Below are 25,636 nucleotides of genomic sequence, written 5' to 3'. Positions count from 1 at the left end.
GAATAAATCTAATCAAGCAGGTAAAGAACCTATACTTGGAAAACTATAAGGCACTGATGAAAGAAACTGAAAAAGACATTAAAAAATGGAAAGATATATCCTGTTCATGGATTGGAACAATTAGTATTGTTAAAATGACCATACTATGCAAGACAATCTATGGATTCGATGCAATTCCTAACAAAATACCAACAGCATTTTTTTTTAATGTTTGTTTATTTTTGGCTGTGTTGGGTCTTCATTGCTGTGTGGGCTTTCTCTAGGTGCAGCAAGTGTGGGCTACTCCTGGTGCGAGGGCTCCTCACTGCAGCGGTTCTCCTGATGCAGAGCACAGGCTCTAAGGCACTCAGTAGTTGCAGCTCACAGGCTCATTAGTTGTGGCAGGTGAGCTCAGCTGCCCTGTGTCATGTGAGATCTTCCTGGACCAGGGATCAAACCAGCATCCCTTGCATTGCAAAGTGGATTCCTAACCACTGGACCACCAGGGAAGTGCTCAATGGCATTTTTCATGGCACTAGAACAAAAAGTCTAAAATCTGGATACACAAAAGACCCGGGATAGCCAAAACAACCTTGAGAAACAACAGAGCTGGAGACATCATGCTCCCTGACTTCAGGCTGTACTGCATAGCTACAGTAACCAAAATAGTAATGGCACTAGCACAAAACCAGATACACAGACCAACGGAACTGAATAGGCAGCCCAGAAATAACCTGCAGTATGGTCAGGCTAATCTATGACAAAGAAGGCAAGAGTATACAAGGGAGAAAATGCAGCTTCTTCAATAAATGGTGTTGGAAAAACTGGACAGCTACACACAAAAGAATAAAACTAGATTACTTTCTCACACAATATCAAGAAGGATTAAAGACCTAAATGTAAGATCTGAAGTCATAAAACTTCTGGAAGAAAACACAGGCAGTACACTCTTTGAAATCAGCCTTAATATATATACAACATGTATATACATTGTGTGTATATATATATAGATGATATATATATTGTGTGTATGTGTATATTTTATATATATATATATATATGATCTGTCTCCTCAGGCAAGGGAAACAAAAGCAAAAATAAACAAATGGGACTACATCAAACTAAAAAGATTTTCTATAGCCAAGGAAGATCAAGAAAATGAAAAGGCACCCTACTGAATGGGAGAAGATATTTGCAAATGATATATCTGATGAGAGGTTAATATCCAAAATATACAAAACCCAACATCAAAAAGAAAATAAACAACCAGATTTTAAAATGGGCAGAGGACCTTAACATGTCTTTTTCCAAAGACATACAGATGGCAAATAGACACATGAAAAGATGTTCACCATCACTAATCATCAGGGAAATACAAATCAAAACCAAAATCAGATCAACTCACACCTGTCAAAATGGCTTTTATCATAAAAAAATTTTTTTTAATGGATAGGTTGAGGACTTCCCAATTCAGGTTCAATCCCTGAGTAGAGAACTAAGATTCCACGTGCCACTTGGCATAGCCAAAAACAAATTAATTACTTTCTTTCTTTTTTTTTTTAAAGATAATAGTGTGGATTTAATGGTCTCAGTAAGTACAGATCTGTGTGATCAAGAACGAAAGGCACTTGGCTGGGTGCTGGAAAACCTAGATTTTGGTTTCAGTTGTGCCCTCAGTCTAACAGAAATGGTCACTTAAGATGCATCTATCATTTTCTGAGCACATGCTAAGTGCTTTACATATAATTGAATCCTATTTAAAACTCAAGTTTCATTATTTTACTGATGAAACTGTGTTAGGGATGTAAAGTAATAACCTGAATCACCAAAATGGTAGTAGGCTTCAAAACACGGGTTCTGTCAGACACTAGAACACCCTTGGCTTTCTGTTGTCTGCTTACCTCTTTGCAAGACAGCTTCCTAATACTTGATGAGCCTTCCTTCTTTCACCTAGGTTTTTTTTTCCTCTGTGCCCTCCTCCTGAATTTTAAAGGAAAGGGGAATTCTAGAATGTTGTTTTTATCATGTTTCCTACTGGGTTTCTCCATTTCTTCCCAGGCAGATTTGTCTGGCTTTTTACCAGGCCAGCAATCAGTCTGTATTCACTAGTTCCTTGAGGTTCGATGGTGAGAAGGATCAAAATCCAGGGGTTGTTTTTCAAAACAGAAAAATTCCTGCCAGAGATTCTGGCATTCCAATTGTTTATCCTCCTCCTCCAACTACTCATATACACACTGGCTTTAAAGCTCCAGAAAAGCAAATGAAGAACTCTGGTTTATAACTTTCTAAAAACAGGATCAGTCATACCTCTCCAAGTTTTTCACTAGATTTTAAGATGTTCCACTGGGAACAAAAACATTCCTTAATGCATTCCTCATAAGATTTGCCACAGTTAAAGACTAACTTAAATAATTCCCACTGTTTTCTGGGTTAAGAAACATCTGCTAAACCCCTCCTGCTTCTAAGTTCACAAGCTTCTTATAAAGTTTTCAATAGAACAAGCTTCTTAACTGTTGTAAGCCTCTTGAAGAGCTACCTTAAAATCAAGCCTATGTCACAAGTGGGTTAACACGTTGCTTCCAAGGGAACAACTATGCACACCTATTCAGTCCTAAGGCTGAATCTTGGACGAACATTTGTCACCTTCATGCCTATGTAATAAAATGGAACTGGCTTAAGCTATTGGTCCTCCAAAAAGAGCATCATGTTGCTTGTAAATAGCGACCTAGTTATACTATCAAATGTCCACAGCTGAGAAGAGTTTTAAAAGCAACAACGTAACTGTCAGTATTTTAAAATAACAATGCTGATTCTCACTAAGGTTACTGCAAATACCATTTTAAACTGTTGGTTAAGTCCAGTCCTAGATCTATGTACAGGAGCTTAGAGGGAAAAGTTTCCATTAAGGGCAAGAGGTAGCAAAAGCCAGAAGCTCAGAAAGATGAGGGTATCTCCTGAGATAGGGACCCAAGACATATACTTCATCTCTACAGCCTTCCCCAACTTCCCCTCCCACATTTTACAGAACTAATGCTTACAGCCACTGTACTTCCACTACAGTCAGTCATGACTTCCGTTAATAGCCTCACAGTGTTGTTACCAGCTCAGCAACAATGTGCTCTCCCTTCTTCTAGTTACTTTTGAATGAATAACAAACCCCTTTTGGGAAACAACCTTTTCACTAAATTCAGTCCATGAGACTCAGATGGGATAGTCCCCACCTCCCAGCTTCAAGGATGGACATGACCAGAGCTAGTTAGTGCCAACTCCATGGCTTTTGAGGGCAAAGAGGCTCTCTTTTTCTGGGATAGATGAACTGGAAGGAGGTGAGCTGGAATGTTGAGGGGCTCACACAGATAGAACCCACCTGAGATTGGTGCCAACACAGGAAAACAAAGCTAAGAGTGACAGAGGCCTGATGACTCTGTTTGAACACCTGGACCCAAACCATCTACCTCTGGACTTTTCAGTTACATGACCAATAAATTTCCCTTTTGCTAAAGCTTGTGTGAATTGGGTTCCTGATTGATATAAGCACCTATCACACTATATGATAAATACTGTTTACATAGCATTTTGCCTCACAAAGAAAGCTGAGTTTCTTTGGGGCTTGGCAAAGACTGGGTCTAATTATCTGTGTGGATCACTGGCCTAGCATAGTGTCCACAGGGTAAACAACATTCATCAATACTGAATGATTCAACAGTGCCAGGACTGTTTTTAAGTCTTTGTATGGATTCTCTCATTTAATTCCCTTAACAACCCTATAAGGAAGGTACTATATAATAATTGCTCTGATTTTACAAATGAAGAATTCATGGCACAGATGTTCAAACACTTTGCCCAGGGCCACACAGCTGGTAATCTGCAGGAGCCAGGCTCATTATACAATCACAAAATTATACTAACAGTTAGTGAAGAAAGTGAATTGCCAATTTCCTTGTAATTTCATCCTCCAAAAATAACTCTTAAAATAATTTGGAGACTGCTACTTCAGAATTCACTGCATAGTTACTCAATTACAACAACAATAGTAATAGCCAATAATCATATAGCACTTAATGTGTGTCAGACACAATTCTAAGAATTACACATGTTAACTCCACCTTTCAACCCTCCAGTCTCAATCCCATTTTGCATGGAAGAAAACAGAGGTTAAGCGGGAAGTTAAGGCCAAGTTAATAAATGGTGAGCTGGGATTTGAACTTAGGCACTCTAGCTCCAGAGTCAGTGCTCTAACCACAGCACTGTCCTGTCTTAATGCTGAGTCATTATTCAGTAAGTGAATGAATAAAGGAAAGTGAATGTAATCAACCCTCTGTTAGGAGAGGGGAAGGCTGAATAAAGAAACAGAATTGTTTCTTGGCCCGAGCCAAACATTAATTCACTAGAGTTCCTGTATTTGTGGTGGGATATGAATTCCCTGAGGAGTTAACAAAACTATATAAAAATGAAAACTTTTAAACACTATTTGCCAAATAAATGATCTGAGGATTAGTTTCCCTTTGAGAAGCTTTTGTGCTATAGTGTCCTCTACTGTCACAGGGAGTGGGCACCATTAGGTTTGCCTTCCTGGCATTCACACCAGCCCTCCTTCCCTCCACCAGACAGCAGAGTTTGGGTGAGACTGACCCACTGCCTGCTCTGGGTGTGAACCAATCAGTATAATCTCTCCCATCCCAGTGACTGGCTCAGAAACGCACAGTAACCTAGGCCTAGAATGCAAGGCATTCTCTGACCACAGTAGCTGCTCAAATTGGTTAATTTTAGCACTTCTGTTCACTGGGGAAAAGGTGACCCCTCACCCTTTCATAAAGAGGATGCTGTGCCTGCCTCTAGCAACCATCAGCAACTATGCAGGAAGTATAAGGACAGAGCCAATACAAACCGGAGATGAGCAAAATTCTGATCAAACCTGGGGGCAGCTGAAGCCCAAACTACCTCCTGGATTTGTGTCATAATAAATTTCCTTTTATTATTTAAACTAACTCGAGTTGGATCATCTGGTATTTTAGCATTTTGGCTGGAAAGCATGAAAGATCAGAAAATGATTTAGTGATTCATCATATAAGAGAAATTCTGAAAAGCAACCAACTCACCGGTAGTACTCCAGGACGGGCTCTGTTTGGGCTTCATAAGCTTTCAGTCTCTTGACAACTGTCTCTGGTCTATCATCCTCACGCTGAACAAGAGGCTCCCCAGTCAGATCATCAATTCCCTAAGTGGGAGTTAGAAGGGCTGGCATCAAGTACCATAGTTTTGAAGGATATTTTTATAGGTAGTTAACTGATTTGTAAACAGACATCTATGTAAGCACCACACAAAAATGTGCTTTTTAAATAAATGGAATCAAATTCAAACCCAGGTCATTGCAACACAGTGCCATGAGACCCCAGGAATGTTTCCACGGTGGCAATCACCTTCTCTTTACAGCAAAAGGTTCTTTAAGCAGCCTCTAAATAATTTGGTATTATATATTACATGTATATTATATGCATTATATTATGAAAAAAAGTGTTAGTCACTCATTCATGTCCAGCTCTTTGCAACTGTAGCCTCCCAGGCTCCCCTGTCCATGGAATTCTCCAGGCAAGAATACTGGAGTGGGTAGCCATTCCCTTCTCCAGGGGATCTTCCTGACGCAGGGATCAAACCCGGGTCTCCTGCATTACAGGTAGATTCTTTACCATCTGAACCACCAGGGAAGCCTGTGATATCATACATATATGAAAAGGATTCAGCTACAGATTGAGAATCTGAACTGTAAGCCCTAAATAACCCAAGGTGTCATTAATCCCTACTGCCCCAATTCTTAACACAACACCTGGCAGAGTGGAAAATCAACACATGCTTTTGAAGGAACAACAAACCCCTGTTGCCTCTGGGGATGTCTTTACCACCAAGTTGACTGGACTAAACCAGCAGACTATGCAAGGAATCTGAGATCATGCCCTCTGGAGTTCTGGTCATCCAGGAGTATCAACGTAATCTTTGAGGGCAACTGTCTCCGGATGACAGACGTCATCTGTCATCCGGAGACAGCTGGCTACGCAGAAGGCAAAATCAGTTCTACCCCAACTACTCACCATGGTTTTGGGAGGGTTGAACTCGATGTTGTAGACACGGCCACTGCCTGGATGGATCCAGCGAGCAGTAAGGCGCTGCTTGATGACCTCAAAAGGCACATTCAGGTTAATCACTGTGTCTATTTGATAGGCTCTATCCAGGGCTTCTGCCTGCGGAAGTGTCCTTGGAAAGCCTTTACAAATTAAGTTAAAAATGAACAAAGAAAGAAAGGACCAAGGGGAGAGGGGGAGAAGGAAGAAAATTAATGTTGAGCAACTTGAACAAAAGCAGTAACACCAGGAAGGCTGATGACACTTGTAGGGCAACCCTGATAGTTAATATTTTATATGTTACCTTGTCCAGACCAAAGGTTGCTCAAATATTTGGTCAAACAATATTTTGGATATGTCTATGAGGGTGTTTTGTGTGTGTGTGGGGGGGGGGATTAAGATTTAAATCAGTTGCCTGAGTAAAGCAGACTATTATCCCTAATGTGGGTGGGCCCCGTCTAATCCATTGAGGGCTTGGATGGAACAAAGGGCTGGCCCTCTCCAGAAGATAAGGGGGAATTCCTCCTATCTGACTGCCTTGGAGTGGGATATGGCTTTTTCCTGCCTTTGGACTCAAACTCAAACATCAGGTCTTCCTAGGTTTCACCAGCCTTCAGACTCGAACTACACCATCACACTACCAGCTCTCCTGGGTCCCCAGCTTCCTAACCCACTCTGAATATCCTGAAACGTGTCCGCCTCATAACTGCATAAGCAAATTCCTTGTAATAAAGACCTCCCTCTAAAAACTAAAAAATCAACCTATCCTCAAGGATCCCGCGGCACCCCTGGCTGGGGGAAGTTTACATCTTACTATAAGTTACCCTCCGTCCTTCCTTCTTCCTTCTGGGACCCTGCCTCATCCTAAATATTCTCAAAAAGGGGAGCAGGAACAAAAGTCATATCTGAAGGAGCTTAGAAATAATGCAGTGCACTTCCCTCTTTGCATTTAAAAAAAGAAGCAGGACAGAGAAGACGACTGGCCCCCAAGTCCCCAGGGTCAGGAGTGGCAGCACACAGTCCTGCCCGCCATCTGTTTCTGTAGCACGTGCAATGCTCACGCTCCAGTCTGCATGCATCCTTTTGGGCAGCTGAAATATTCTCAATGCTCCACCTACCATCCAACATCCAGTTATACTGGGCGAGATTTTTCAGCTCATGAAGGACCAACCGAGTCATGACGTCATCTGGGATGAGCTTCCCTTGGTCAATGAAAGTCTTGGCTAAAACACCAATTTCTACATTAGAGGCAGGAAAAAAAGGCAAGTCAGCAAGTGCCTTTATTCTATCCCATTCTAAGCCTCTAGGAAACTGGCTGCCTAAAGAAGCCCCCTGGATAAACACACTCATTTGAAAATGTGCGTCATCAACTTTTGTGATAAAAAGAGATTGTAAAATAATCAATGCCTATTTCAAAATTTTCATCATATAAAAATAGATAAATGTAAAAATAATGAAAAGATATAAAGCAATATGTTAGCAGTAGTCATCTCTGTGATAGAATTATGTGATTTAACATATTTGTACTTTTCTGTATTTTTCTAAATTTTCTATCAGAAAAACATATACACTAAAATTATTTTCTTAATAAGAAACTGAAATAGTCATTATTTTTAAGTGGCTCAGCTTAAGTACCTGAGATCTTGTTACTGTAGATATTTTTCTAATCCTCTAAAGTAGATGCTGTTGTCACAATTCAGGTTTTGACCAGATCAACACTGTGATTGTTACATTTTTTATAAATAAAGTACACTGAAAAGCATTTATGAACACTTTAAAATATTACCTACAATTATATGTTATTCTTGTGCAATGGTATTTTGATTTTCTCATCATCTGTTAGCAAATTATTTACACCCATACAGAATTTGTAATGCCACTATAATAATCTGTGCACTTACATTTTTGTGTTTGTTCACTTAACCATCATTTTGTAAATACTTTTCAGAGATTTTATATAGTCATTCAGTCATCTTTGGAAAATATATCTATATTTGATAAAAATACACTCTATCATGGCAGTATATACTGTTGGACATTTAAAATTTTAAATTAGTCTTGATTTTTCCCTACCACTTCTGCTTTTAAAGATCTTAACATTCTTTTTCTATTTTCTTTTTTTTTGGGGGGGGGTGCTTCTGAGTTATTTCTGATGGATAAATTCTCAGGAATCAGAGATTAAAGAGTCAATGCTTATGACTGTTTTCATAATTCCTGGTATGAACTGACATACTGACTTCAGAAAAGATCCTAAATTGTCAAATTCATGAAACTTCAGATTTCTAACTAAGCACATTAACTACATGGAAATTGGCTGCCATTTGACAGGAGCACTGCTTAGATTTACAAACAGTATCTGGAACTGGGCCTGAGAGCACCCTGGACTCACTAAAACACTGTATTGGAAAGGTCCACATACTTAATATGTGTGCACCACAATGAGACATCACTTCACATTCACCAGGATGGCTGTAATCAAAAAGACCTAACGAGTGTTGGCAAGAATGTTGAGAAACTGAAACCCTCATATATTGCTGGTGTGCAACATTTCTGTTGTCAGGCTTTTGACCACCATGCTGGGGGACATAAAGCTCAAACTCACCAAGAGTATTGAGGAAAATCACAATTCTCCAGGGCTGAGTCCTTAACACTGATGTAGGCAATTCAGAAAACAGTCTGGCAGTTTTTCAAGAGTTTAAACAGAGTTACAATATGATGCAGCAATTCAACTCTTAGGTATATTTTCTCAAAAGAAATAAAAACATTAGCTCACAGAAAAACTTATATATGAATGTCCATAGCAACGTTATTCACAATAGCCAAAAATTGGAAACAACCCAAATGTTCATCAAGTGACAAGTGGGTAAATAAAATGTGGAATATCCATACAAAATTCTATTATTTAGCCATAAAAAGAAGTACTGATACATGTTACATAGTGTATGAATTTTTAAAACATGCTAAGTGGAAGAAGCCAGACACAAAAAACAACATCTTACATCACTCCATTTATATGAAATGTTCAGAGTAGGCAAGTCTAGAGAGAGAGAAGAAAAATCAGTGGTTGTCCAGGGCTGGCAATATTGGGAGGAAATGGAAAGTGACTGCTAATGGGAACAGGGTGACTGTGGTGATGGTTGCACAACTCTGAATGTAATTTAAAGAAAAAAAAAAACACTGATTCAGAAATATAGATCAATGGAACAAGATAGAAAGCCCAGAAATAAACCCATGCACCTATGGGTACTTTTATTTCTGACAAAGAAGGCAAAAATGGGGCAAAGACAGCCTCTTCAATAAATGGTGCTGGAAAAACTGGACGGCTACATGTTAAAGAATGAAATTAGAACACCTCCTAGCACTGTACACAAAGATAAACTCAAAATGGATTAAAGACCTAAATGTAAGACCAGAAACTATAAAACTCTTAGAGGAAAACATAGGCAGAACACTCAATCACATAAATCAAAGCAAGATCATGTATGACTCACCTCCTAGAGTAACAGAAATAAAAACAAAAGTAAACGTGGGACCTGATTAAACTTAAAAGCTTTTGCATAGCAAAGGAAACTATAAGTAATGTGAAAAGACAACTCTCAGAATGGGAGAAAATAACAGCAAATTACTACAACTGACTAAGGATTAATTTCCAAAATATACAAGCAGCTCATACAACTCAATGGCAGAAAAATAAACAACCCAATCAAAAAGTGGAAAAAAGACCTAAACAGACATTTCTCCATAGAATACAGATGGCTAACAAACACATGAAAAGATGCTCAACATTGCTCATTATCAGAGAAATGCAAATCAAAACTAAAATGAGATATTACCTCACACCGGTCAGAATGGCCATCATCAAAAAGTCTACAAACAATAAATGCTGGAGAGGGTGTGGAGAAAAGGGAATGTTCTTGCACTGTTGGTGGGAATGTAAATTGATACAGCCGCTATGGAAGACAGTATGGAGATTCCTTAAAAAACTAGGAATAAAACCACCACATGACCCAGCAATCCCACTCCTAGGCATATACCCTGAGGAAACCAAAACTGAAAAAGGCATATGTATCCCATTGTTCATTGCAGCACTATTTACAATAGCTAGAACATGAAAGCAACCTAGATGTCCATCAACAGATGAAAGGATAAAGAAGTTGTGGTACATATACACAGTGGAATATTACTCAGCCATAAAAAGGTATGCATTGAGTCAGTTCTGATGAGGTGGATGAACCTAGAAACTACTATACAGAGTGAGGTGAGTCAGAAAGAGAAAGATAAATATTGTATTCTAACACACATATATGGAATCTAGAAGAATGGTACCAAAGAACTTATTTATAGGGCAACAATAGACAAACAGAGAGAATAGACTTATGGACATGGGGAGAGGGGAGGAGAGGGTGAGATGTATGGAAAGAGTAACATGGAAACTTAATTACAGACAGCCAATGGGAATTTGCTGTATGGCTCAGAAAACTCAAACAGGGACTCTGTATCAACCTAGAGGGGTGGGATGGGGAGGAAAGTGGGAGGGAGGTTCAAAAGGGAGGGGACATATGTATACCTATGGCTGATTCATGGTGAAGGTTGACAGAAAACAACAAAATTTTGTAAAGCAATTATCCTTTAACAAAAAAATTAAAAAAAAAAAACACAAGGATTCATAACTTAAGAGTTAATTTTATGGTATGTGAATTATATCTTAAAAAAGGTTTTTTTAAAAAAGAAAGTAAAGACAAAAAATACCTGGTAAGCAAAACAAGAGAAAAAAAAGCCACTCATATAACCTATATAACTCAGCACTACTTAGATAATTATCATCAAAACTGTTAACATTAAAACCTACAGACACTTTGTGAATAGATAATTCCATGCATAGTCTAACAATCTTTTTCACTATCACTAACAACTTTCTATATCACTAAACACAACAGTTTTTAAAATCTGAAGTCCATAATGCTTTCATTTAAAAGAAAAAATAAAAATGATTCAACTCTCTATATCAAAATGTAAGCAGTTTGTTTACATTTCAGGTTTTCATCCCCTGTTAAAATTATCGAAGGACTCTTGTCCAGCATACTCTTTGGACAGTCAGTAAATTTTTATTCCCTTGATTGCCTATAATTTAATGCTGTATCTAAATAGACTCCTCACTAAAAAGACTGTTTCTTTTTTGATTCCAAAAATTAACAAATATGTGAGCTTCCACACCTACAAAACCCAAAAGGTAGTTTAAAACTAAATCATTCAAAACAAGCTAATTTTCTATTAAGTTGTACACAAACAAAAATAGAAAAGGAAGGTTACAGGAAAATAGGAAGGGTTAAAACTAGCTTTTGATTTTTAAGGATAATAATGAGAAATTCTAAAACACAGCAATATTAATCTGAGAGATGATATTTGTATTATACAAAAAAATTGTTAATTTTATGTCTCCTTTTAATATCTAGTCATTCTTATAACAATCCTCAAGCCAACCACACCTCATATCTGAATGATCTAGAAACAACTTATGTTTGAGCATTTATGAAGTACAAAAGAGGGCCTGACCAACCTGTAAATACAGTTCTCTTTTACATATGCCAAGAGAAGGAGCTAGAGAATTAATCTAGTTTCTGACAAAACTGCTTTTAGCTTTTTTATAACGTATATACATCTTTACTTTAAAAACATGTTGAAGCAAAACAAAACTAGAACAAGAGGGAATGTATCAAATGATAGCTTTACACCCAATCAAGGGTTTAGAAAAAAAGACTTTCTCAAATAATAAAGACTCTGAGTCAACCTAGTGGTTACCTCTGGCAGGGTGGGAAGATGCGGTAGGTTGGCACATGTGGTGACCCTAAAGGTACTGGTTTTCTGCCTGATGGTGGGTAATGTCCATGGGTAATATTCATGCAAGTATCAATACTTCTTCTTATGGCTAAATAATAGAATTCTGTATGGATATTCCACATTTTGGTATTCATTTTATTCTTCTAACCATCATAGAAATCATAATACTTTCATGCATGGGATACCTCACAAGAATAATACTGAAAATTGAAACATCCCTTGACAGTTGTTCTCCCTCCAACCATCACTCAAGCTGAAACCTCTTCAGTGAAGCACTTAGAAGAAACTCCCATTCCAGGTCTATATTTCTCCCTGCTTCAGGACAGAATCTCAACTCAAGGCCCAAGTAGGTCTGGCCTCATCTCTCTCCTCTACTTACCTCCTCACCATTGCCACACAACCCTCAAACCATGGCCCCAACAAGGAGTTGTACATCCTTTATGTTCCCCAAGCCTTTGCACAAGCCTCTTTCTCTTCTCTGTTGCCTGATAAGCTCTTGCTCATCTTTCAAGGTACTTCCTGATGAGATGTCCCTTAACCTCTGAGGCAATCAAAAGTTCCTGCTCTGGACTTCGCTAATGTCACAGACTTATCTCTGTTGGAGCACTTATCACACTGTTGAAACTACCTGTTCCCATGTTGGTATAAACAGAAGTGTGCCCCTTAAAATCTGTATGTTGAAGCCCTGCCCCCCAATGTGGCTGTATTTAGAAATGGGAGTCTTTAGGTAGGTAATCAAGGCTAAATAAGGTCAAAAAGGGGGACTTTAATCCAGTATGACTGGTGTCCTTACATGAAGAGGAAGAGACATCAAGAATGTACACAACAGAAGAAAGTCCACATGAGGATCCAGTGAGAAGGAGGCCATTTGTATGCCAGCAAGAGAGGCCACACCAGAAAACCAACCCTGCTGGCACTTTGGTCTTGAACTTCTAGCTTCCAGGACGATGAGAAAATAAACTTCTAGTGTTTAACCTACCTGGTCTGTGCTATTCTATATGGCAGCCCAAGTAGACTAATTGCCATCTGACTGTGCATGTTCTGACTTGAGCACCTCCAGTGAAATATATTTGTCTCTGTTGTTGCCAGTACCCAGCTTGATAAATCCATAGATGAATAACTGGATAGATGAAGAGATGAGCTGCCTGGATTATCCTGGATTCCAGCCATGGAATTTTAAAAAGGCCTACCTTACTTTGTTAGAAAAAAAGAAATGGAGCAATCCTCATGGAAAGCAATATTGTTAAAGGTAGGAAACTGCATGTAGTTTATTGTGATTTGTATAAAAAAGGAAAAAAAGGAAGAGATAAACAATGGATTGTATGTGCATGAAATAGCTCTGGAAGAATCTTTTCACTAAATGTCCTTTTATATTTTTTGGAGTTCAAAACCAAGTAAATGTATTACCTATTACAAATAAAAAATTTTGCCATTACAAAAATAATTTGCTCTACTGTCAATACCATTCTGACGAGGCACATCTATGCTGTCTGGGTGTACAAACTAAAAGTTTTGTTAGATATACAGAAACCTGGGAGCTGACAAATGTTTTCAGGATTACCTACCGAGTTCAATTTTCTCAATTTACAAATGAGAACAAACGAGATTCAAAAGGGGTTCATTTAGTCCAGGATTATGTTTTTGAGAAGCACCAAGCTGCAGTGCAGTTTCTCAAACTTTGGACAATCACATGGAAACCATACAATTTCTGCCACAGCAGATCTATCATTTACTATGTAATTTCTTTAAAATGACTCAGGTGTTTTTAGGAATAAAACTGCCATATGACCCAGGAATCCCACTACTGAGCATATACCCTGGGCTTCCCTGGTGGCTCAGAGGTTAAAGCGTCTGCCTGCTACAAAGGAGACCTGGGTTCGATCCCTGGGTTGGGAAGATCCCCTGGAGAAGGAAATGGCAACCCACTTCACTATTCTTGCCTGGAGGATCCCATGGAGGGAGGAGCCTGGTAGGCTACAGTCCATGGGGTTGCAAAGAGTCAGACACGACTGAGCTAATACCCTAAGAACACCATAATTCAAAAAGACATATGTACCCAAATGTTCACTGCAGCACTATTTACAATGGCTGGGACATGGAAGCAACCTACATGTCCACTGACAGATGAATGGATAAAGAAGATGTGGGGCATATAAACAATGGAATATTACTTAGCCATAAAAAGAAATACATTTGAGTCAGTTCTAGTGAGGTGAATGAACCTAGAGCCTGTTACACAGAATGAAGTAAGTCAGAAAGAGAAAATCAAATATCAGACATTAACACACACATATATATGGAATCTAGAAAAATGGTACTGATGAGCCTACTTGAAGGGCAGGAACAGAAACACAACCATAGATAATCTGGACACAGCGGGAAGAAGATGGTAGGACAAACTGAGGTAGTAGTGTTGAAACACACATATTGCTGAATGTAAAACAGATAGCCAGTGGAAATTTGCTATATAATACAGGCTCTTGTAGCTCAGTTGGTAGAGAATCTGCCTGCAACGCAGGAGACCCGCAGTGTTCAATTCCTGGGTCGGGAAGATCCACTTCCCAAGAAAGAAATGGCAACCCACTCCAGTATTCTTGCCTGCAGAATCCCATGGAAAGAGAGGAGCCTGGTGGGCTACAGTCCATGGGTTGCAAGAGTTGAACACAACTTAGCAACTAAACCACCACCACAGGGTGCTCAACATAGTACTGTGTGACAGTCTGGAGGGATGAGATGGAGTTGAGGGGTGGGAGGAAGTTTCAAGAAGGAGGGGACATATGTATTGTTATGGCTGATTCAGATTGTTGTATGGAAGAAGCCAATACAACACTGTAAAACAATTATCCTCCAATTAAAAATAAATTTTAAAAAAAAATGGGAAAAGAGATTTTTTTAAAAGACTCTTTTAATTTAATAAGCTGTACTGTTCAAGAAATTAAAGGGTTGGTGTGCTAATTATCATTTTTTCAAATACAAGTTGAAATAAAATTTTTTATTGATTTTATTAATTTGAATTTTATTTTTATTTTAGAGAAAATTTTGTGTCTACCTAAAATTATCTCATGAATCTCAACTTGGGAAACACTGCATAATGGAAAGAGTAATTTAATTGGCATACAAGAGACCTGGGTGTTCACACTTGTCTCCCGGTGACTGCTTTTTATTATTGAGCAAGTTCTTTAACCTCTCCTGAACTCTGTTTCCTCATCTCTAAATGAGAGGGCTGGACTAACGACAAAGGGGCAGACACTGAAGTTTTCTGACTCCAGGGTTCAGTGGTGGTCTACAGTTACTCAAGGTTTGCTTCTGTCAACAGGTTGCCTTTTATTTCCAGGGTCTTTATCACATCTGCTGGGATGACTTTAAACCTAGCTATAAAATACAGACATGGATTAATCATTGTGAAATGGTGGTTGGAAGGTAATTTGGTACCATCCTTCCTTAGCACTATTTGATGATACAGTATTTATAGAAATTCCACAGTATGGAATTTATTTGAAGGAAGTTAAGTGGAGATGCTGCCAAATATTCATGTACCAGCATAATCATAACAATATTAATTATAGCAAAGAATGGTTAACCACATAAGGGTATAATAATAGGAAAATGTTTCAATTAATAATTGTGCAATCTTGATGAAATTAAATATCATTTTAAACACCACTTAGTGATGTGTGAGCATAATCACAGTAAGTGTAAAAGAAGGTATCCAAACAATCATTTAGACTGTAACAATTTTTCAAACACACGCAAATACAATAGAGAAAAAAAAGAGAAAAAACAGAATAGAAGAAAAAGCACCAGAGTTAATTACAGTTGTGTCTGGATGGTAGAATTATAAAGGACTTTAATTTTCTTTATACTCTCATGTTTTTCTTACTTTATAATAAATATGTTTTTCTTCGCATCAAAAAAACATTAAACAGTATTTTTTAAATAAAAGATTAGACCTCTCCTCTGGTGCTGATCCTGTGTGAAATATCCAATCCGTTCACAAATATTAATTGACAATGTATTCTTAGACCTGAGATACAGACCATCTGTAATAACAATCTCATGACACCTCTCTCAACTCCATTTCCTGCTTTTTTTTGGTTGTTAAAGAACTGCCTGTAGAGACTCCAGAATGAGCAGGTGTCTGAGGCAGACTGAACATCTTTCCCAGAGACCCTCTCCTGCCTCCCTCTAGTCTCTTTTCACGTTGTGGAGTCAGAAAGAGGATGATGGGCTTGTCAAGGGATGTTATAGATAAAGAGGTTTGTTTCTTAATTTTAAAAGTTCAGTTAATTTGCTTTAAATTTAATTTTTTTAAGTTTTCTGTTTTCACAAGTTAACATATCTTTAACTCCACTGAAGGTGGTCTCTAACCACGCAGTTATGCCTCACTGCTGAGTTATTTTTCAGAGATTCACTTTCGGATTCCTTACTCCTCTCCAGTTTGGATAATCTTACCCCAACGGGTTGCAGTACTGGGGACTATACAGTGTTACCTAACGACATCAATACATAGGATCAAGAACACTCAGCAAGTGAGCTAAACAGTTTAATCTTATGAAGCTTAATTAACTACAAAATACTTTATGATTTTTTTTGAAGATGAATGTTAGAAGAGACAAATAAAACTACTAATTCACCAGATTAGGTGATGAACCACAGAACTCCAAGAAACAAAAAACAGTGGGGTGATTATTCTTTTCATTTAAAAGTCAGTGTTTTAAAACAAAGGGAAACTCACCTGAAAATAACCTACATGACACATCAGTAAGGGATCAGTTAAATAAATCATAGCAGATCCAGCAAATAGACACCTACACAAACATTAAATAATGAAACGGATTTCTGTGTTTTCAGATGGAAAGATATCCCAGATATACGGTGAAAACACACTGGTGCAGAACCCATTTTTAGTAGGATTATATATTGCATAAAACAAAGGATACAGATATATATACTTGTACATAAACACAGATTTCTAAAAGGAAACACGACACTACTCCCCTCTGAAGAATGAGACTGAGGTAGGGAATGAGAGGACTTTCCTTTTAATATTATATACTTCCATCCAAAATTGTTTCCAATTCTTTCTTAACTTGTGTAAGGGATTAGTTCTACTTTCTAAAAGAAGCGTCAAAATGACTTTGTTTTGGAAAGTAAAGGTCAACGCTTTTGAGAGAAAAAAAAAAAATCTCACCTTGCCATTGACTTTTTGAAAACAGCCTTCTTAAGATAGAATTTACATAAGATAAAGTCCGCCCATTGTACAGTGTACAGTTTGTTGACTAAATTTTGTGCTGAGTTATAAGAACTCATTTGAAATGAGAAACAAAACAATCTTTCAGATAACAAGGCACAAGAATAGCTTTCGTGTCTAAAGATTTAAGCCAATTTTGCGACAGCAATGAGGATAAATAATACTCGGTCATCAGAGTATGGGGGAAAGGTCAGAACCAGAAAGTTCCATAGAGTTTAACAAACAAAAAGTAAAAAGAGAAAGAGCTAACAGTTCTCCAAGCGCAAAGGCACGAGGAGAATAAGCCATACACAGCTCGGTGGACCCTTAGGAGCAGCTGCGACTGGGGCTGGACAAACTTCTCAAAGCCGTGTGGTTTCGTCTCATCTTTGAACTTCGAACATGTCCTAACTTTCTAGTGCCTTCCCTCAGTAACCCTCCTGAAGCTGTGCAGAGGTCAGAGGTTTCGAGGAGCAGTGGCTCGGCAGTCCGAGGACTCCTCACTGGGCGGCAATCGGGAGAGGCTGCGCCCGCACCCCTGAACCTGCATTCGCTGGACCTACTTCCCGCGCCCTGGCCCCTCCGCCCACAGAGCCCCACCGGTGACAGCACACGGCCACCCCTCCCGCCCGGGCTCCCAACCTGTGCCCCGAAGCATATTATCTCTGAGCAGGTCCCCGCTGGAGAGGTGCTTCAGCTCGAAGTGTTTGGTGATGCGCGAGGACACGGTACCCTTGCCAGAGCCCGGCGCCCCCATGATCGCTGCGCGCAGTAGCCGCGCAGACGCCCCCATAGCTGCAGAGAGAGGCCGGGCCCGCGCGGACAGTGGAGCTTCGGCCTGAAACTGCGCGCTCACCCACTTCGCCGCCCGGGCCGGCCGGCTGGCTGCGCGGTGAGCAGGGGGCGGCCTTGTCGCCCAGGCGTTCCCGGAAGTGAAGAGACAGCCACTGGGCAACCGCGCCCGCGCCCCGCCGCTGCAGCGCCCGCCCCCCGCGACCCGCGCACCCCGCTCGTGGCCCCACCCCGCCCCGCCCCCTCCGCGCACGCCGCGCACCCTCGGCGCTCCCGCGGCGACCCCTGCCAGTGCGACGACTTCTCCGCGCGACCTGCGGCCCTCCGCGCCTCGTCCCCATCCGCCCGCTCCCCTCCGTATCGCCTCTGTTTTTCTCCGCCTCCGGGGGCCCTCCTCGGTGACCCCCGGATGTCCGCCGCTTCCCTCAGGCCCGCACCTCACACCTGTCAGGGCCCCGCCCTGTCCTGCCCAGTCCCAGCAGGAGAGACCTCGCCCGGTTCCTCGACACTTGGCCACTCCTGCCGCGCCCCCTCCTGACCTCTGACCGCCGCTTTGCTCCTCTGGATTACAGGATATCACCCTTCCCCCCAACCCTCCTTCACCCTTCACCGCTCGTGCACTCCAGGCCCTATCTTGCTCAGTCCCAGAGGATTGACCGCGCTCGCTCTCGCTTCCCCAGACCCCGGCGCGCTTCTCTGCGCGTCCCCGACTTGCTGCCCCCTCACCCTTGCTCCTCGGTCCCCAGGGTTAACAGAGGTCCTCCCCTTCTCCTCCTCCTAAACCCGCAGTCCCTCCCACTCCCTTCTCTGCTGCTGAGACTCTTCATCCTCCCTAGCTTTCTAACGGAGGTTTTTGAGGTACGTTTATCTGAGTAGAGTCACAGTGGGTGGCAGTGAACCCAAAGGGCTCTCCTCCTCATTTCAAAGAGGAATCCCAGTCGAAATAGAGCACAGGGTTCTAGGTCACAAGTTTGTGGAGGGCTGTCTCTTACTTCCCAGGATCACACTTTCAGATTCGAAAGTAACTGTTGCTTTTACTCGGCAGAACCTAAAAATACTGACTCTTCCTCAGGTTCTATTGTTTGCCTTCGTCCCGCCCAAACATATTGTCTCACCTATTGAGTCTATAAATACTTATTCAGTTAAATTCCCACTCCTGCAGCTGAAAGTCTAGTGGAGGAGGCAGATAAATGAGCAAGGTAATTTAAGATAAGTACTATGAACAAAATAGGGAGCTTCCCAGGTAACTCAGATGGTAAAGAATCTTCCTGCAATGCGGGAGACCTGGGTTCGATCCCTAGGTGGGGAAGATTCCCCTGGAGAAAGAAATGGCAACCCACTCCAGTATTCTTGCCTGGGACATCCCATGGACATGGGAGCTTGGCGGGCTACAGTCCACAGGATTACACAGAGTCGGACGGGACTAAGCAACTAAAACACAAACCTGAACAAAGTAAAATAGAATGCGTGGAGGAAGGCTGTTTTATATCTAGTGGTCAGTCAAGCTTTGAAGAAATGGCATTTATTTGCTCTGAGTACTGAATGGGAAGGTGGAAGGAGAGGGACAAAGTCAAGGAGAAAAGGCCCTAAAACGGCATGTTTTTCATGTTCCAGGAATAGAAACACAAGACAAAAAGACCTATTTCCTCTGTAAAATGGGCATGGAAGATTAGTTTGGAGTTGTTCAAATTATGGGTATAAAGTACAATGCCAGCCACAGGTTAAGTGTGCAGTATTACATTAGAGTCATCCATTATTGTTATCCATTTTTGTAGAAGGTCACTATGCTAAGGCAGAGAGAAGGTTCTGTGAAAATAAACAGTGCCATCCTTCACATAAGTTGCCAAATGAGTGGCTCCAAACTGCTTTCAATTTAAAGATAGAAATTATATCAGAGAGAGATGGTAAGAGAAAGCTTGCTCCCCAGTGAATCTGAGCTGGGAGAATGGGTGGGGGAATTCAATATGTAGACAGCTCTGTACATGGAAAGAAATTTAGTAGCTCATTCATATTTCTTACTAAGAAAGCAAGAATGAAAATAAAAGAATTAAATAATCAGCTCATAGAAAAAAAATCAAAATAATGCTTTGAAAGGATTAGATAAAGAATGCAAATAAAAGGATCATAAAACTTAACAGAACTAACAAAAAAATGAAAAAGTTTGGACAAGTACAAGTTACAGAACACTGGAGAACAGGTGCATAGAGACTCCTTCTGATCTGCAAAACTGGGAACGTTTGAGGGTTTAGATACAAAAGAGAGCTCAAAGAAAATCCTGGGGTTATTTGGCTTAGAAAGAAAACAAACAAAATAGCTGAGGAACTATCCTATCAGTGGGGAGGAAAAGCTGAGTGTTGTGTTCACATCACCAGGACCCACAAAACGCCAACTAACTGCAGCTTTGCAAAAGTTTGTTGATTATGAATAAGGAATGAATAAGTAACTGTCAAACTGAGAAATCTCCTGGCATCTGGGCTTAGCACAGTCATTTGTCCATGGGCACGCACATTTGTATGGGTTGGTTCTTCTCCCTTGAACTTGTCCCAGTAGTAAAAACACTGAGCTCAAATAATACATTAAGACACCAAGAAAGTCAAAAAGAGATTTAAGAAGTGCTTGTATGTCAGGACTTGCTCTCTGGGATTCTTGAAGAGGCCACATCTGAAGAAGTTTGACTGAAGGCTATGTGGACAGAAGCCCAGCAATCTGAGTGGGTTCAGCCATTCCAGCTGAGCTCCTAGTTGTAGCCACAGGATTGAACCTGTGGATAGGTGGATTAGAGAATGGAAGAAGAATTTCTCCCTGAGCTACTAGAAAAATAGAACTGTCATTAACTGAGATTGGAAAGACTATAGGAGAAACAGGTTTGAGGAAAATATTAATGCATTAATGCATTTTAGGTAAGTGAATTTGGAGATGCCTTTGGGACGTCTACAGAAATTGATAAGGTAGCAGTTAGATGTACAAATTTTGGTGCATAATAGAGGTCCAGGCTGAAGGTATAAAACTGGGGAGTTGTTGATACATTTAAATCCATGAGCCAATACAAAGTCACTTAGGGGATGGGTTTAGATGAGAGGAGAAGAAGTTTGAAATCTGAGTTTTAGGATTCTCCAGCATTTAGGGGATGAGGAAACACTGAAGGAGCCCAAGGGGAACAGCAAGTTAATTAGGAAGAAAACAGGTGTGTGTGGTATCTTGGAAGTTGATGGAATGTGTTTCAAGAAGGAGTGACAGCCATAAAAAAGAACAAAATTGAGTCATTTGCGGAAGCATGGGTAGACCTAGAGACTGCCATACAGAGTGAAGTAAGTCAGAAAGAGAAAAACAAATACTCCTTTAAGGCATATGTGTGGTATCTAAAAAATTTGGTATAGACAATCTTGTTTACAAAGCAGAAATAGAGACACAGATATAGAGAACAACAGTATGGATACCAAGAGGGAAAGAGAGGAATGAGATGAAATGGAAGATTGGAATTGACATGTATACACTATTGATCTTATGTATAAAATAGAGAACTAATGAGAACCTGCTGTATAGCACAGGGATCTACTTAATGGTCTGTAGTGACCTAAGTGGGAAGGAAATCCAAAAGAGAGGGGATATATATATATATATATATATGTATACACATAGCTGATTCACTTTGCTGTACAGTAGAAACTAACAATATTGTAAAGCAACTAAAATAAAAATTATTTTTTAAAAAAAGGAGGGAGAGATTAAATGGGTCAGAGTCTGTGGATAGAACTGAGAACCAACTGAAATTATTTCTAACTGTAAAAAAAAAAGATTATTTTTCATTTGCAATACATCGGTAAAAATATCAAAGGATAGTTTTGCCCAAAATCCCATAGCTAATCAACAGCTGAATTAGTAATTTCAAAAAATGCTGGATGAAATATAGAAAATGCTTTCTCTGAGAGGGAACTTCTGAGAATAGAATTCAAACTAACAAGGATGTTAGAGGAAAAAGGAAGAGAAAATCTAGACAGAAGAGAACAGAGGAAACAAAAGTCAGAAAATACAAGGAAATATTTTTTAACACTGCAAAAGCAACAGAAGAGGGAGCCCTCAGCGCTAAGAAAGTTTTATCATAACATTCATTCAAAAGCATAAATAAGCAAGAATATATGAGAAAACCCTGAAAAGGAAGAAAATGAGAGTCGAGCCTTAACAGTTATTAAAACATTATGAAACTTGTATAATAAGGTGGTATGAATACATAGATCAATAAAACAATAAAAAATCTAAAAATAAACCTAAATTCATCTGGAAGCTTAATATTTAATAAAGGAGGCATCTCAAATCTTGGAGAAAAAGATCTTCAGGACTTCCCTGATGGTCCAGTGGTTAAGAATTTGCCTTCCAATGCAGGGAGTACGGATTTGATCCCTGGTCAGGGAACTAAGATCCCAGATGCCTCATGGCCAGAAAAAAATCCAAAACATAAAAGCAACATTGTAATAAATTCAATAAAGACTATAGTACATACCAAAAAATCTTTAAAAAAAAGAAAAAGATCTTCTTCATAAATAGTGTGAGGGTGAAGAGATAGCCAGTGGGAAAAGCACAAACCTATCTCTTTCTTCATCAAGATGAATTCGAAACAGATCAAACGTTTACAATTTTTTAAAGAAATAAAACTATATTAATCCAGTAGAAAGTATGGGTGAATTTCTATATAATCAAGGAGTTGGGGACATTTTTTTCCATTTATTTTTAATTGAAGGATAATTGCTTTACAGTATTGTGTTGGTTTCTACCAGAAATCAACATGAATCAGCCGTAGATTTACCCATGTCCCCTCCCACTTGAACAGCTCGTTCCTACCTCCCTCCCAATCCCACCTCTCTAGGTTGTTACTGAGCCCTGGTTTGAGTTCCCTGATTTATACAGCAAATCCCATCGGCTATATATTTTACATATGGTAATGTATGTTTCCATGTTACTCTAACTGGCAAAATCTGGAGGCAGTAAAGAAAAAGACTGAAATTTGGACTGTACAAAACAACAACAAAATGTAGCAAAATGTGTAGCAATGTGTAGCAAAATACATCATAAGCAAGATAAAAAAGACAAATTGCAAAAATATTTCCAACTTACAGACAAAGGAATAATGTCCAGTGGTGTGTTCTGGAGGGGAGGGCTAGAAGGAGCCCTGACTTGTGGCATTTGCCCATGGTGTAAATACTTCCACCATAGCAGATTTTTAAATTGCCAAGATGACATCAGCTGTAACAACATGATGTCAACTGACTAACCAAATTCCTGAAAATTAAACCATCTGCACTTATAGGGCAACACCCATCAGCTCCTGCATACCATTGTAAATATCCCTACTACAGAAAGGATTTCAACAAATAGAGAAAAGAAAAACCACTCTGTGGAAAATAGGCAAGTGATATAAACACACAGTACACACGCACACAAACACAAAGAAATTAAAACTTCTATTTAACAGCCCTTGACTGAAGCGACTTAGCAGCAGCAGCAGCAGCAGCAGCAGCAGCAGCAGCAGCAAATGAGCCATATGAAAAGATGTTTAATCATACATATGATAAAGGAAATGCAAATTAAAACTATAATGGGATACTATTTCTCAACTATCAGATCAGCAAAAATCTAAGTTTGGCAATATAATTTGTTGACAAGGTAGTGAGGAAACGGGCATTCATATTTTGCTAGTGGAAATGAAAAAATGGTACAATCCATGGAAAAAGAAATTTGGCAGTCTCTCGCAAAATTTCATATATGTGCACTTGTCAATCCAAAAACGCCACATCTAGGAATCTAACCTAAAGATACACTGGCAGGAGACTTCCCTGGTAACCCAGTGATAAAGAATCTGCCTTGCAGTGCAGGGGACTTGGGTTTGATTCTGGTCAGGGAACTAAGATCCCACATGCTGTGGAGCAGCTAAGCCTGAGCACCACAACAGGCATAGCCTGTATGCCGAAACTAGAGAGTCCTTACACTGCGAGTGACACACAATCCCGAGTGACACAACGAAGATTACATCCCGCAACTAAGGCCTGATGAAGCCAAATAAATAAAAGGAAAGCTCTGGGACCTAGGAGCTTATTTAGAGTCTCATAAATATATATATTTTTAAGATACACTGACTTTAATACAAAAAGATGTATACAGAGAGTTGTTCAGTGAACACTATTTGTACTAGCAAAAGAGTGGAAACAATCCCAGTGTCCATCAGAATGGTCAAATAGACAAGGATCTGCTCACATACTGGAATACTACACAGCTATAAAAACATATGAGAAATATTCCACAGAGCTATGGCATTATTTTTAGTGGAAAATGGACAAGGAGGCAAAGCAGAACCATTTAACAGGGTAGGGGTGGGAGTGGGAGGGATACGAATATATCTTTATGTTTTAGAAAAATAGGACAAAATAAAAATAAAATTAAAATAAAATTAAAATTTTTGTTTTATTTAAACAAACGAAGACTGATTACCTCCAGGGAAAGGAAGGAATGGAACAGAAGGATAGGGAAGCATGTCAAATCTCTCTTTGTACTTTGGTTTATACAAATGACTTTGCTAAGTATGTAACAATGTCTAATTTTTTTTAATGTTTACAAAAGCAAGTCTTAAAAATCAAAAGCAAAATGAAACAAATGAACTTGGTTGTGTAATGACCTGGTTCTGTCTATTTTTATAAATTGCTGCTGCTCTTTGAATAGCTTGTAGAAATCTGAGTTGTTTCCTTTGCTACTGAGGTAATGCATGTTCTGAAGTTTTGCTTTGGAATTTTCCATACCATCTCACATATCTCGCTTTGGCATTCCTGCCAGTTGACAAATACCGTAACCATGGCTGTGGAACATACTTCCTCACCAATTTTGTTCTAGCCTGAGGCATTGTTTGTAATTTGAGACAAAACTCCTATCAGAGCACTGACTTCTGTCCAGAGAGGAGACACTGTTATTCCCCTAATAATGCCTCATCAGTTGTGTCCATCCAGGACATTTCTGTCCCAGGACCCAGGGGTAAGACAGTCATATACCCATGAGGGTAATCCTCCTCCCTGAAATTCAAGAGTTTTCTGGGTCACAGGATTTGGTATTGCACTAAAGCTAAATTTGACTTTCACAAACTGATCTTGAGCAAAATAATTAACATCTCTGCTTCTGTCGCCTCATTTATGAAATAGGGGGAGGGCAATAGCATGGGGTGGCTGTGAAATTTAAATAGGATCCCGTATGTAAAATGCCAGGCATATGCTGGGTGCTGCTTCTCTTCCCCTTGCTCTGCTTCCCCCTTCTTTTCTTTCCAACCTTCTTTTCATTAAGTCTTCCCTCTACCCCCTTTCTTCATTGAACAAAATGAGTTAGACCAGGGAACTCTTAAGGGTCTTCTCAAACCCTAAGTTCCTTAGAAATATTGATAAAGTGCAGTGCATTCAAATGGAAGCTTGGCCACTAGAATCTGAAATTCAAAGATAAATATAGTAGAAATGTGAGTGTAGCAGTCAATGATGATTTTAAGTGAAGAGGCATTTAGGGGTTAAAAGCCCAGAGGAATGGGTTTCTTGGTTAGTCTTAATAATATTCTTCCAATTTGTCCAAGGGAGGAGAAATAGGGAAATGAGAGAAGGACAGAAGGAAAGAGAAAAATTGGAAAGAAAGGAGGAGATTAAAGTTTAAAAGTTAGATA

General features: G+C 39.6%; 1 protein-coding gene across 6 annotated transcripts in view; it reads right to left on the bottom strand.

Annotated features, from left to right (window-relative positions):
• Positions 1–18,895, bottom strand: part of AK3 (adenylate kinase 3) — a 21,999-nt gene extending 3,104 nt beyond the window's left edge. Inside the window, exons 1-4 of one of the 6 annotated variants that reach the window (XM_040243881.1) lie at positions 18,682–18,895; positions 7,214–7,333; positions 6,066–6,238; positions 5,079–5,197 (exon numbers count right to left, since the gene is read on the bottom strand). In XM_040243881.1, coding sequence (XP_040099815.1) covers positions 5,079–5,197; positions 6,066–6,238; positions 7,214–7,274 — 353 coding nt within the window. In that variant the 5' untranslated portion in view covers positions 7,275–7,333; positions 18,682–18,895. The other 5 variants (XM_040244042.1, XM_040243800.1, XM_040243965.1 and 2 more) reach the window with 5 other exon arrangements.
• Between the last annotated feature and the right edge of the window lie 6,741 nt (positions 18,896–25,636).

The sequence above is a fragment of the Oryx dammah genome, unplaced genomic scaffold (assembly GCF_014754425.2).
Source record: "Oryx dammah isolate SB20612 unplaced genomic scaffold, SCBI_Odam_1.1 HiC_scaffold_1, whole genome shotgun sequence".
NCBI lineage: Eukaryota > Metazoa > Chordata > Mammalia > Artiodactyla > Bovidae > Oryx > Oryx dammah.
Note: the sequence above shows the minus strand (reverse complement) of the source record. Positions and strands in the feature narration are given on the sequence as shown.